At 35.8% G+C, this 13,656-nt stretch overlaps 1 protein-coding gene and 1 pseudogene across 5 annotated transcripts; one reads left to right on the plus strand and one right to left on the minus strand.

Moving 5' to 3' along the window:
- Positions 1-1,359: 1,359 nt before the first annotated feature.
- Positions 1,360-7,688, plus strand: LOC112035025 (dihydroorotase, mitochondrial). 5 transcript variants are annotated; one of them, XM_024067855.2, is made up of 9 exons: positions 1,360-1,742; positions 1,944-2,016; positions 2,756-2,901; positions 3,094-3,275; positions 4,231-4,367; positions 5,063-5,228; positions 5,344-5,460; positions 5,970-6,130; positions 7,340-7,688. In XM_024067855.2, exons 2-9 carry the CDS (start codon positions 1,987-1,989, stop codon positions 7,532-7,534), a joined length of 1,134 nt encoding a protein of 377 aa, XP_023923623.1. In that variant the 5' UTR covers positions 1,360-1,742; positions 1,944-1,986; the 3' UTR covers positions 7,535-7,688. The 5 variants fall into 5 exon arrangements, with proteins under 5 accessions (XP_023923623.1, XP_023923622.1, XP_023923624.1 ...); XM_024067854.2 differs by having other exon boundaries at positions 1,360-1,722; XM_024067856.2 differs by having other exon boundaries at positions 1,360-1,722; positions 1,947-2,016.
- A 493-nt stretch (positions 7,689-8,181) lies between these two features.
- On the minus strand, positions 8,182-13,393 carry LOC112035007 (fatty acyl-CoA reductase 2, chloroplastic-like; annotated as a pseudogene).
- Between the last annotated feature and the right edge of the window lie 263 nt (positions 13,394-13,656).

Below are 13,656 nucleotides of genomic sequence, written 5' to 3' on the forward strand. Positions count from 1 at the left end.
AGAGAACACTCATTCCTCTCTATTCTCTTAAAATTTCAAATTTTTATTCTCTCGAAATTGGGAGAAATGGAAGGGAATGAAATTAAATTTAATAAATTTTTTACTAAGGCTGTGTTTGTTTCGTGTAAAACGTTTTCCGGAAAATACATATTTTCCGGAAATGTTATTTTCCGGAAAAGGAAAATATTTTTAAGTGTTTGGTTGAGTTATGAAAATTATTGTGGAAAATATTTTCATGTGTTTGGATGTATTCTAAAAATGCTATTTTCCAGAAAATTTTCACATTTTCTCAGCATTCAAACAAATTTTATTACAAAAAATTTCAACATCACAACCAATTCAACAACAAATTCCGGCAACAAAAACACAACACAACAACAACAACAACAACAACAACAACAACAAATTCCGGCAACACAATCAGTTCATCCAAAAAAAAAAAAACAACAACAACAATCAAATTAAAAAAAAAAAAAAACAAATTGAGAGATCGAGGATGAGAGAGCGTGGAGGCGAAACAAATTCCGGCAACACAATCAGTTCATCCAAAAAAAAAAAAACAACAACAACAATCAAATTAAAAAAAAAAAAAAACAAATTGAGAGATCGAGGATGAGAGAGCGTGGAGGCGATGGGTCTGGTTCGTGGATTGGCGAGCTCGAGGAGGCGATGGGTCTGGGTGAAGGCGATGGGTTCGTCGTGCTCGTGGGTCTGGGTCTGGGTTCGCCGTGCTCGTGCTCATGCTCGTGCTCGTGGGTCTGGATCTGGGTTCGCCGAGCTCTGGATTCGTCGTGGGTGAAGGCGTGCTCGTGGGTCTGGGTCTGGGTTCGCCGTGCTCTGGGTTCGTCGTGCTCTGGGTTCGTCGTGGGTGAAGGCATGCTCGTGGGTTTGGGTCTGGGTTTGCCTTGCTTTGGTCGTTCTCTCTGTCTCTCTCTCTTCGTTCTCTCGGTTTGTTTTCCGAAAAATTTTATTTGAAGTGAAAATGAAACCTGAAAACGTTTTTACCCGATTTTGGCATTATTTTCGGTCAACTGGAAATTATTTTCAGTTTGACCAAATTTGAAGTAACAACCAAACACACCATTTTCCGTAAAATCATTTCTTGAAAACGTTTTCACCCGAAACAAACGGACCCTAAAACTCCCAATATGTCCCTATATATTTAACCTTTTATTTTAAAATAAGGGTCTAATAATAATATTATCATAAAATAATTTCATTTCATTCCCTTTATGTTACTCTCAAATAAAATTACTTATATTCTATTCATTTTTTATTTTTTTCCATCCTTTTATTCTAAACCGTCAAATCAAGGTTATAAACCCAAATGCTAAACCCAAAACTAAAGTGAACTTTTCACTCTAAAGAAAAAAAAAAAAGTGAACTTTTCTCTCTCTAAAAAAAAAAAGAACTTTTCTCTTTTGCTACACTGTTAACTTTGACTATCTCATTGTCTCTTTCCTACATCGCCTTCACCGCTTTCAACCTTCCTTACCCTCCGCAGTTCATCTAGGCCAGGCAGCTCCTCCACTCCGGCGAAGGACCTCCATTGTCAACGATCTCCGGCGACCCTCCCCGTCATTTGTAAAATTATATTCAAATAATCTGCAGAGAATACACGTGCTTGTCAACTGTAATCTCTTCATATCATTGCACCCACACGCACACCACCTGTTTGAAGTATTGCCACCTAGAAAATCCGCCCTCAAAATCAATAACTAGGTTGCATTTCAAGAACTTGGGTTTGTTTGGTTACGCATTCACTTCTTGTTTTCCAAAAAGTTACCAGCTTTGTCTATGTTTCTTAATGAATGAATTTGGAAAATTTGTAAATACAACTTTTGACAGAATTCAAGAAAGCAAATTTCATAAACAAATTAAAGTCTGGTAAGGAGTTAGAGCTTTTGTTAAACTGATCTTAAAATTTTTCTTCCTGTGAGCAGCAGAATTTTAGAGAGGCTTTAAGGTTGTCTGGTGGCATATAAAATGATAAAGAGTTTGGTCCTTCCTTGCAAAGTATGTATCTTCTTCTTTGTGTATTTTATCTTTTCTGGTAGAGTTTGTATAATCCTCATTATAGACTTTGCTTGATACCGGTTACACAATAACTAAAACTGTCGTTTTGAAATCTGCTTAACTAGTTCAATGAAATTTGAGAGTTGAGACCGTGTTGGTAAGCTGTTATTGTCAATCTGCTTTGACCGTGTCCTTATGCAATATATTATAATACCCACATCGAGAATCAGACAAAAGGAGGGTGAACTTTACAGCTTATTCTGTTCTTTTTTGTTTTTTATGTTTAGTGCTCAATCCATGTAGTGTACGTGTTACACTCTTGTTTCTTAATTGCTTATAGTCAGAATGGGTGCATCTTATTATGCCCCTCTTTAGCTCATCACCATCCTTTCTGACTTGAAAAAACTTTATACTTAGTGCGTGTCTTCATTTCTTATTCACCTGCTCTGTTGTAGAACACAAAAGCTGCTGCCTAATACACCAGAAATCACGTGAAAGATAAAAAGTGAGAGGGAAGAGGGAAGAAACTGTGGTTTGGATTTATTAAAAAACATTGTACTTTTTGTTGTAGGTCATATTAATTCACATATAATCACTAATCAGAATGAGTACAGCTTATCATGCCCATGTTTAGCTCACCACTATTCTTTCTGACTTGACAAAACTTTGTTCTTTCTGACTTGACAAAACTTTATTCTTAGAGCGTGTCTTCATTTCTTATATGTTTGTTGTAATATAGGCATTGAAATTCCCCTTGGAGAAGTTTGAAGGGCGTAAACAATTAAGGTGCAAAGGACCTAAGATGGAGCTCACTCTAACGCAACCTGATGATTGGCATCTTCATCTCCGTGATGGCAACCTTCTTGAAGGGGTTGTCTCTCACAGGTCAATACTTCATTGGCTATTCTTTTGAGGTTGACTTGCAAATTATTGTCTTTTGTGTGCGTGTGCGTGTAGATATGTCTCCTGAGTAAGACTAGGGTCTGAATAGACTTAATCATATTTTACTGAAAATTTAGAGTAACTTAATTCTCAATGATTATGATGTATTTTCTCTGGTAATTGTTACACCTATAGTGCAAGTCATTTTGGAAGGGCAATAGTGATGCCAAATCTGAAGCCCCCCGTCACCACCACAGCTGCTGCTGTGGCTTATCGAGAATCAATTTTGAAGGTTCTGCCTGTCAATAGCAACTTCACTCCACTTATGACACTTTATTTGACAGATAAAACAAGCCCAGAAGAGATCAAGCGTGCTAGTGAGTCTTGCTTATAATACGCAAGAAGGACATTTTTAATCAAATTACACTTGGACAATATGTTTGCAGCCTTACAATCATCATTATTGTTTTACTCACAATTCGAACTTTTTCAAATACATATGAGACTATAATTGCTGCTTTACATTTCTGTTCATGAATCCTCTTTGCTGCAAATTCTGATAGGAAATTGCCTCTGCTGTTACTTGTTGTTTGATATACTTGAAGCAATGTAAACATTAAAGATTATAAGAGAGAACGCCACCTGTTGGAAAAATACAATTAATTTAATAAATTTTTTTTGTGCTCAACATGTTTCTGGCACACCCACAACCACTAATATGCGGTGGCAGGCAAGTATGGGGCTTTGCTTCCCCTCAAGTTTTTACCTAGAAAATAAAAAGGTATTTGATTGTAGCATTCCTACAAATCCTACACAGATATAAGAACATCTTATTCTTAAGAGAATACTGCCTGTAAGATTAGTATTTCATGATGGCTCCGTGATGCAGAAAGTATTTGAAAGAGAATAGTAAATAAAAAGGCAGAATAGGAAAACCCAAGGCTTCACCACCCAAGGGGCTTGGAATCACCACCAAGCTGAAGAAGGGGAGAATAGCAAATAGAATTGAGGGAAAAGAAAAGAACAATACAAATCCTAGGCTTCACCACTGAGTATTTTTGTGGAGATTGGAGACATGAAACTTTGTTGGCAAAAACATGTTGCTTAAGATTGCTGCTTGTTAATAGCTTTTACTTCGTAAGAGCAGTTTTTAATATCTTTTTTTTGTTGTATGAAGATTTAATTGTAGCTGTTAATTTAGTAAGATGCATGTAGGCTGCTTCCTCTCGGCTCTTTCTTTAATTTTGTTTTTGTTTTAATTGAACTAATTTTCCCCCTCCACCTCTTCTTTCTTTCAATCCTAAGTTCATGACGATGCTGATTCATTGACAGGAAGAAGTGATGTTGTTTTTGCTGTGAAGTTGTACCCTGCCGGTGCTACGACAAATTCTCAAGATGGGGTTACAGATCTTTTTGGCAAATGTCTACCCGTGCTTGAGGAGATGGCTGAACAAAACATGCCTTTGTTGGTAATTTCACCATATTAACTTGTTCTTATCTATTCTTTTAAGTGTCAGCCGTGTCATTACTTTTCTACATCCCTTTTTTGTTTGTTCACATTCAAATTGAAACTTTTTTTTAATGGCATTCTCTGAAAATTGAAAAAGGTTGACGTGCTTAAAGTTTCAGTGAAGCAATTACTTGTTTCTGGATATTGTGCTAGGCTGAATTTAGCATCAACTTTGTGCAGTAGCTCATGGTCTGTTACAAGTTCTTTCAATCATATTTGACCCTTGTGTATGATGTCATGTGTATCATTTACAGCAGGATAAAACATTATACAACATTTTATTGGAACTCCTAAGAAGTCAAACCAATCTTTTAGCTTATGAGTTCTGTTGAAGTTGATAATACTTAACACAGGACAAAATCACTCTTATATGATTTCCAAAATTGTAACAGGCATCATCACACTTCATTGGCGTAAACTTGAATTCATTGTAAGTTTTGAGCTTCTTCCAATGATGAATGAGTAAGCTTCTTAGAGCAATTACATAAACTAAGCAAAATCTTAATGGATTTTGAGTAGAACACTACAAAAAAATTTCCTTGTGATGCTTACCCATCTGTAGTAGGCTTATTTTTCCCCAATAAAACATCTGTAGGAGACATTGATTAGCATATAAACCTTCATTTTTGAATGTGAGTGCTTCTTTATTCACAGGTTCATGGGGAGGTTACGGATACCAACGTTGACATATTTGATCGTGAGAAGGTATTTATTGAAACTATTTTAAAACCTTTAGTCCAGAGGCTTCCTCAGCTGAAGGTAGTGATGGAACATATCACTACCATGGATGCTGTTAGTTTTGTGGAGTCCTGCAAAGAAGGTATCCTTATTCACTTTTGTTAGAAGTTTTGCCTGCTGCCATTCTTTTCCCTTTACTTTCTTTTCCTTTTGTCTCATTTCAAGATGTATGCATTTTATCTTGCTTTAACTTTTAGGATCTGTAGCCGCAACTGTTACTCCACAGCATCTTCTTCTCAACAGAAATTCCCTCTTTCAAGGAGGATTGCAGCCACATAATTACTGCCTTCCAGTACTCAAAAGAGAGATCCACAGTATGTTGCATTTAACATTTCCCACAAAGCTGCAGTCACTGTCTTCATATGCACTATCAAACTTCTACGTCTAATTTGTTATGCACTTCCAAAATAATGAACAAGTTATGGCCTTGTAAATTATGCTCAGTGTCGTTGCAAATGGCAGTCACATTGGTCCTGATGTCTACATACCTTATGGTGCTGACTTGGTGTTGTAAATATAAGATGAAAATTAAATGTGTTTCAACGCCCAAAATGATGTCTGACATGAGAGTTGACTATGTGATATTCTTTTTGGTTCTATTTGTTTAGTTTTACTAGCTTGAGGCAAGTTTGAAGGGCTCTTTTTTAGAAAGGTTTCCTACGCTAAAAAAACATAAAAAAATATCCTTGGTGATTTTTTTCTAAGTTATTGGTTTCTAAGTTATAATTTCTTACAACCCATGTTATTTAGGAACTTAGCAATTCATAATGGTAAAAGGAAATTCTCCTTATGACCACGTTACCTTCATTCGTTTCTAATCTAGGAGATGCTATTGTTGCCGCTGTGACTAGTGGAAGCAAAAGATTTTTCCTTGGAACTGATAGTGCTCCTCATGAGAGACGAAGGAAAGAATGTCCTTGTGGATGTGCTGGTATATACAATGCTCCAGTTGCCTTATCACTGTATGCAAAGGTCTTTGATGATGTAAGATTTTTTTTTTTTTAATATTATTACTTGTTATATTTATTATTAATTCCTAGTTTGTTTATTCTTCCTATTTTTCATTTTTGTATATATTTTATATTTTATATTTATATAAAGAAACCTGAACTTAATGCAAGCTCACTCTCTTTTCCCGATTTCCTGACTAGGCACTACCTTGACCATTGACATTGATGCTTTAAGGATGTTTGAACCTCCAGCCTCTCTGAATGGTCTTTTAGTACCTATCCTATGTATTCTGATTAACTGGCCAGGTTGGCTTTTGGAAAGAGGATAGTTGATGGGTTTACCATCTTTGGGGTCTAAAAAGTTATGTCTAACAGGAAAAGACATACCAGGACATGCTAAACTAACTACCAAAATTTTGAGCCTAAAACTTATTATGACTATAGGGAAATTTAATATGGCGTGCATGCAATAAAATTCTGTGTTTGAAATAACATGGAAGGTTATGTCAGAATGAATTCTAACCCAACAAAAGGGGATGTGTTACAAAAAACAAACTGCTTTTTGCTAATTTTAAGTGATGTGTAGTTGATGTGGTTTTATGAGTTTGGATTGAATTGGAGAAATCTTCCTGCATTTTTATTGAGCTCCTGTATGGCTCAACTCATTCAGGTCTAGTGAGCTTTTAGGTTATGATAGGATCATCCCAAATTCTAGCTCAAAGTGCACACGGTACAAATCTAAGATGACAACATACAATTTACAATTTACTATAAGATTTCCTGTGTGTGTGGACACTGCAAGTATAATTATTGATTAAGGTTAAGGAACTAAGAGAAATATGATTTTTCAAATTGCCCTTTTGGAGACAGGAATGCGTATCTTTCAAGAGAAAAAGAATTTGTTACTTAGATTTTCCAGAACTTGGTTTTTAATCCTCTGAAAAGTGAAGAAAGTAGGTTCATTCATTGACATTATTCAGCATCTTATTGTTGGATCCACACTGACTTGTTCTTGTTTTCCTGTTTCAAACTTTGATGTGTCCAATTTTCGGAGTGCTTATGCTGTCTTTGGGATATAGTGTGTAAATTACTGTATTATGATGAACTTTGTATGAGATTAATCAAATTCTTGAGATAATTTTTTTATTCTACATCCTAAGCAATTCTTAAAGATGGTGATAATGACTGCAAGAAATTATTAACATCATGCTAGTTTAATTTACTAGTCATTTGCATATTTCAGGCAGGTGCACTTGACAAGCTAGAGGCGTTTACAAGCTTCAATGGACCAGACTTCTATGGGCTTCCAAGAAACACATCAAAAATTAAAATGACCAGGACTCCATGGAAGGTACCGGAGTCTTTCTCCTTTTCTTTTGGAGATATCATTCCAATGTTTGCGGGCGAAATACTTGAGTGGCAGCCATCCTTCGTGTAATTTAAATTTTATTGATTTTGCTATATCAGACTACCAAATTGCTATATCAGACTACCAAATTATCATATTTGACAATTCTATCACATTGGATAATACCAACATCATATGTGACAGTATTTTTGTTACATTGGGCAATACTAATATCATTTAACCATTGTTTTCTTTGTTTTTGGAGATTGTGTGTATTATGCGTGTAAGTGTGAAAATAATTTTCTTTCATTTTTCTTCTTTTCCTTTCTCTTCAACAACCCCCCACACACCCCCCCCCACCCTCCAAAAAAAAAAAAAAAAACAAAAAAACCCCCAAAACCAAACAATAAGGAATTTAAGGCCCCTATAACCAAACAATAAGGAATTTAAGGGAAGGGAAAGAGTGATCTCATTTTGTGTAGCCCATAAAATATATGAGCCTTTAGTGAACAGGAAAAAAGAAGAAGAAGAAGAGTAGTTTCTCTGATTTAGCTCAACTTTTGACTGATAATATATGAAGAATATCATACGTTTTATTTATGCTCTAATATGGAGTTTATCTCTTGCAAGTGTTGATTATTTGAAGAAACTAGAGTCGGACCATGTATGAGTACCAGTTAATTCAATTGGTAAAGACTGGCATAGTGTTGACATAGTACAAAGCATTAGATTTCAAGTCATACAAGTCTTTCCCTCATGACATGCCTTCTTAAACCTGGAATGTGAACGTCCACGATGTAATGCTCCCAATTTATGCCCCGTGCATTAAATCCAAAGTCCCTCATTTCTTCAAAGGACATCTCTTCCATCATTTTCTGGGTATTACGATTGTCAAACCTGGCAGCAGATCATAGCTCAATAAATTAGTAACAGAGGAGCTGCAACAATGTCAAGGCTTAATTAAAAACATTAGCGAATTAAGCAGAAAGAGAATTTTGAGCAAACACAAAGGTGATGTATGGTTCATCATGTTATGGATTGAAAAACCACGTTGGACTTGTAAAGAGTACTACTAGCTTTAATTAATTTTTCCCTGATTCAAGATAAATATATAACAATCAATTCTACATTTGATTTGCCCTCTCCTTTCTCACCCCTCACTCTTTTCTTCCTCCATCCGCTTCTCTCCCTCACTCAAACGAGCCGGGGCACCCTACCTACTGTGCTTGAGAGACCACCTTCAAAGCCGTTTCTAGAGCTTCTGTCAATGGCATTATGGTAGCAACTAATCTTCCAGAACCAACCTCCAGCTCGACAATATTTACTATATATGTTTTCATTAACATTGTTCTTGCTACCAGTGTTGCCAGCAGTGGCATTAGGGCTAGTATTGTCATTTGTCAATGAGGTCAATGGCTTTGGGAGCACCTCGTCGTTGATCAGAAAAAATTAACCATGGCTAAGAATCAAAATTAAGCTGCGGTGAACATGGGCAACAAAACTAAAGATGCGGTCTTCTTTTTGAAGCTCTGAGGAGAATTCTGATCATGGGTCTTGGTAACGAAATTTGTGCTTAATATTATAATGAGATTTCTGGGTTTGATTTGTTTGTTTCTAGGTTTGATATCAGTGGCAAAGAGAATGAGATGAGTTGAGAGAAAGAATGAAAATTTAATATTTCAATAAAATAGAGTATGAAATAGAGAACAATCGAGGTGTTATGAAAAATTGGTAGTTAAAATATAAAAAGTAAATTCTTATTCTAAAATATAGAGAAAAGTTTGCATAAACTTAATTATCTGAATGCTTTGAAAGAGAGAGTGAGAGACAATTGTGTTGTGTCGTGTGTGTGTGTGTGTGTGAGAGAGAGAGAGAGAGAGAGAGAAGATTTCAAAGTCAGATATACTGCCGTCCCCCATAGAATGCATATGGCCAATATAACTGAGCCATGTGAAGAATAAGCTCCGCTTTCTTCTTGGATTTCATTTCCAGCTGACCTCGCAGCTTAGTGTCTAACTGTCTAATAGGGTTGCATCCATTAGTGCACTTCTTTGAGCTAATTCATCAGAAATGTAAGAGGAAAAACTGTCCCTTGAGTTGAAATACTTAAATTCAGTGATGTGGATGTTCTTTCCTTTTGAGTCCATCAACGGAGAACTAGTGAAGTGATCGTAACAAAACTTGAATAAATCATTCAACGTAAATGGGTTTACAGTAAATGACCCAACATGGTAGACATTTAAGCCTGGTTTCACAGCAATCAAATGTTTTGCTATGGCTGCTATGGACGCGTTGACAACCATGTCAACAGGAAACTACAAGCATTCAACTCTAGGTGAAATAGAAATTAAAATGTTAAAAACATTTCAAATTTTTCTGTATGTCATTTACAACTTAATATTGCAGTAAATTTGATTGGAAAATATCAATAATAATATATTTGATAACACATTAGTTTGTAGAAGTCATCTGATGAATTTTGTAGATCCATAGCATCATTCAAATAAAAAGTATACCATATGTCAATTGAAATTTGTGAGGAAGTGAAAAAATAGCTACGCACCACGTCTATAATTGTTTTTGAGTCTCCAATAAATCCTGTGAGCTGGCCTTTATCATTAGATATGATCACCGGATCTAGCATTCTGATTTGTTCGCATATAAGAAAAGATAATAAGTATATTTAGGGTTCGTTTAGATACAACTTATTTTGCTGAAAATTGAAAACACTGTAGCAAAATAATTTTTAAATGTGTGAATAGTGCCATGGAATCCATTTTTAATAAAAAAAATTGCTGAAAAATAGAGTTTGTGAGTCCTGTAAACAGTGCACGGGACCCACTAATGTGGCTAAAAATGAGTTAAAACGTCAAATATTGCAGCTACTATACATGAACAGTAGTTGCATCTTCAATTTTACTGAGCTAAACGCGTGCCAAAAAAAAAAAAGAGTAAAACATGCATTTGCACAAAACGTGAAACATGAACATGAATCCAAACTCACAATTACATTAAAATTTTAAATTATCAATTTTATCTAATGTCAATTTATATAAATTTCTTTAAATAAAACAAAAACATGATATAATTGTCAATTTATAGATGTCTTATCATTTCCTTTTCTTTCCATTTTAATATTTATAACGTATCTATAGCTTTCACTGTACTTAATTTTTAAAAATCTACACAACTCTAGGAAATGGATTAAGCATTCGCATCCCATGCATCTCCGCTGCTTCTTTTCATTCTCTGCTCTCTTTTCTCCCACAAAACTTAAAACACAAGATATATGTTGTGACTTGTGAAACTTCGAAGGGCACCTGTTTCCTTGTATCCATCCAAGGCAAGGCTCTTTATAGGTACTCTCAATGATAGTAGGGCGAGTGATGACTACTGGAATATTTCCTCTCAGGCTATTTACTAGCATCTCACCCATGGCCTTAGTGAACCCGTATGTGTTTTGCCATCCGAAGGTTTTTGCCCTGTTAAAGTGATACAAGTTATTAGGATTATCCTAGCCAAAGCAATGAAAACCTAAAGTTTGAACATATGCATGTAAGCATGTTAACATATCCAACTTTACAGGAAAAGTAGAAAACTAATCTTTACTTCTCTGATGAAAGGTTTGAGTCGAATAATTTTCTACTTTCAATTTGCAATTCTAATTTAAAGAACATTTTGATACCTTTGCAGACCCAATTCTTTCATCTTTTGAGCAACATCATTTTCATGCACAGATAATTTCAAATCTAAAGCCAACTCTATTTCAGCAATAATATCCAGTACTGAGATAGATACTGGTGGGGTTTTTGAGGTGGCACGTTCCTCTGCTATTGTCTGTCACAGACTCACATGTGGAAAGGTTTTTCCATAATTAATCCTTGCCTCTCCCCGTTGACATATGCTGTGTAACAGAAGTAACACTTAAAAAAAAATAAAAATTGTTTCGATAATGTATATATTTAGCTTTAATTAGAGTTCCAGTTTATTTGCAAACCCGTTGATATATGCAAGAAAAGGCCAAGTTTCTTGCTCCTCTTTGCATAACCTAAGAGCCGAGAAGGTCCTATTGTGTTTGTGTTGAGAGCAACATCATAGCTATATGATAACTATATTTAAGATTCAATTTTACGAGAACACCTAGAATACAAAAAAGGCTAAAACCACATTGTTTTATAAATGCATGTTCAAGCGAAATGGAGAAAAACCTTTCATCAAAAGTTGTATTGGTGGCTGCATTTATGATCACATCAACTTTTTTTGCGATCTCATTAGCTGTACAGGGATCCATCCCTAGATTGGATTCACAAACATTCCCAACTACCGGGACCAGCTTCCTCATCATGAAATCCTCAAAGGATTCCCCATGCATTTGTTCCAAGCACTTGAAAAGTTCTGAGTCTAAAATCTAATCATGATAATTGAATCTTTGAGACTTTGAACAAAGATCTAAAAAGTCATTTTTTTAGACTAATTTCATTTTAAACCATATAGTTTAGGAGAAGTTCAAATTAAATTCTATATTTTTAAAAGTACCGAATTAAACCCTTAGAGGTAACGAATTAAACTCTAAAGTCAAATAGGTGTAACACCATTAACGTTAGGGGAAAAGAGAGAGAGAGAGAGAGAGAGAGAGATGGTCAATTACAAAGACCAGTACAATAATGGATCACTAAGTTAGGATGAGTTCCCATTGGCAGTGAAGGATTCTCATATAGATCACATGGAAAACCCAAAGAAAAGGTTGGTGGTCCCATACAGGCCTAAAGAAAAGGATTATTTGTATACCAACCCACAAGACTTGAGTAGTACATGATCTTTATGTTAGGAAATTGTGACATTCATCAGTGTTCGGCTATAGTTCTAGCCTTTCCGCGTTGGATCTGTAGATATATCTATAGAGGTACAGTGATAATGAAGGATTTATTATTTTTCATTTTTGAGGGGAGATCATGAATATTAGTGATAAACTACAAGAACCCCTGAGATGATCTATGGAAGCAGCTGGGAAACAATATTGTCTTCTTTTTTCTTTTCTTTTTTTCTCTCTAATGTTTAGTTAACAATGTTACACCAATTTTGACTCTAGGTTAATTTGTTATCGAAAGTTCAGGATTTAATTTGGCACTTTTAAAATTATAGATTTAAATTTGGACTACTGCTAACTTACAGGGTTTAAAACGAAATCTATCATTTTTTTTAAAAAAAAAAATTCAAAAAATGTACACATACAAAAAGTAATTTATTTAGGTTACATACTTCAATTTTGAGTCTGTCAATTGCAGCTTTCTTATCCTTTGCCTTAATCAAGAAAAAGATTTTTCCCACGTCAGGCACCGTGCGTAATATCTTCTCAATAAGAGCTGAGGTGGAGGATAGCATTCACGCATTATGGCTTTGTGACGGTGTTAAGCCGATTTGGATGTCCACTCAGTCCTTTGCGTTCCTTCGTGCTCAGAAGTTGTCCACTTTCGAAGATTTAGTTTTTTACATGCTACAGAATGCTACACCCAGTCAGGTAGCTCTCTTCTCCATGATAGCTTGGGCGATTTGGGAACAGAGGAACAGATTGAGGGTGCATCAGCCTGTTTGGGACGTTGGGGACGTGGTGGATAGAGCTTCAGCTCTTGCGAGAATTCCATGATGTGCAGAAGCAGCCTCTGAGACGGAGTGTGCGCAGGGAGGTTGTTTAATGGTCTCCGCCAGCTGAAGGTTTGTACAAAGTTAATTTCGACGGGGCAGTTTTTGAGGACCAAGCTTGTGCAGGACTAGGGGTGGTGATCAGGGACTTGGCCGGTCTGATTATTGGTGCGCTCAGTCAGAGGATTAGGCTCCCTAGCTCAGTGGTGATGGGGGAGGCTCTAGCTGCTCGTAGGGCAGTGTTGTTTGCCAAGGAAATCAGTGTTTTCCGGGTTGTGATAGAGGGTGATTCTCTGCAGTATATCAAGGCTGTCAACACATCTAAACCATCCAAGGCTTCTTATGGGCATATTATAGATGAGATTAGATTGATGTCGTCTTCTTTATCTTGTTGCAATTTTGTTCATGTACATCATGAGGGTAATAAGTTAACTCATGCCCTTGCGTGTTGAGTAGTTGTATCCGTAGATACTGATGTGTGGTTGGAGGACCTTTCACGTGATTTGGATGATGTTTTATTGTTTGATTTAGCTTAATAAAATTTCCTTACCAGTTTCAAAAAAAAGAAGATT

This window comes from Quercus suber, unplaced genomic scaffold (genome assembly GCF_002906115.3).
Source record: "Quercus suber isolate HL8 unplaced genomic scaffold, Cork oak 2.0 scaffold_184, whole genome shotgun sequence".
NCBI lineage: Eukaryota > Viridiplantae > Streptophyta > Magnoliopsida > Fagales > Fagaceae > Quercus > Quercus suber.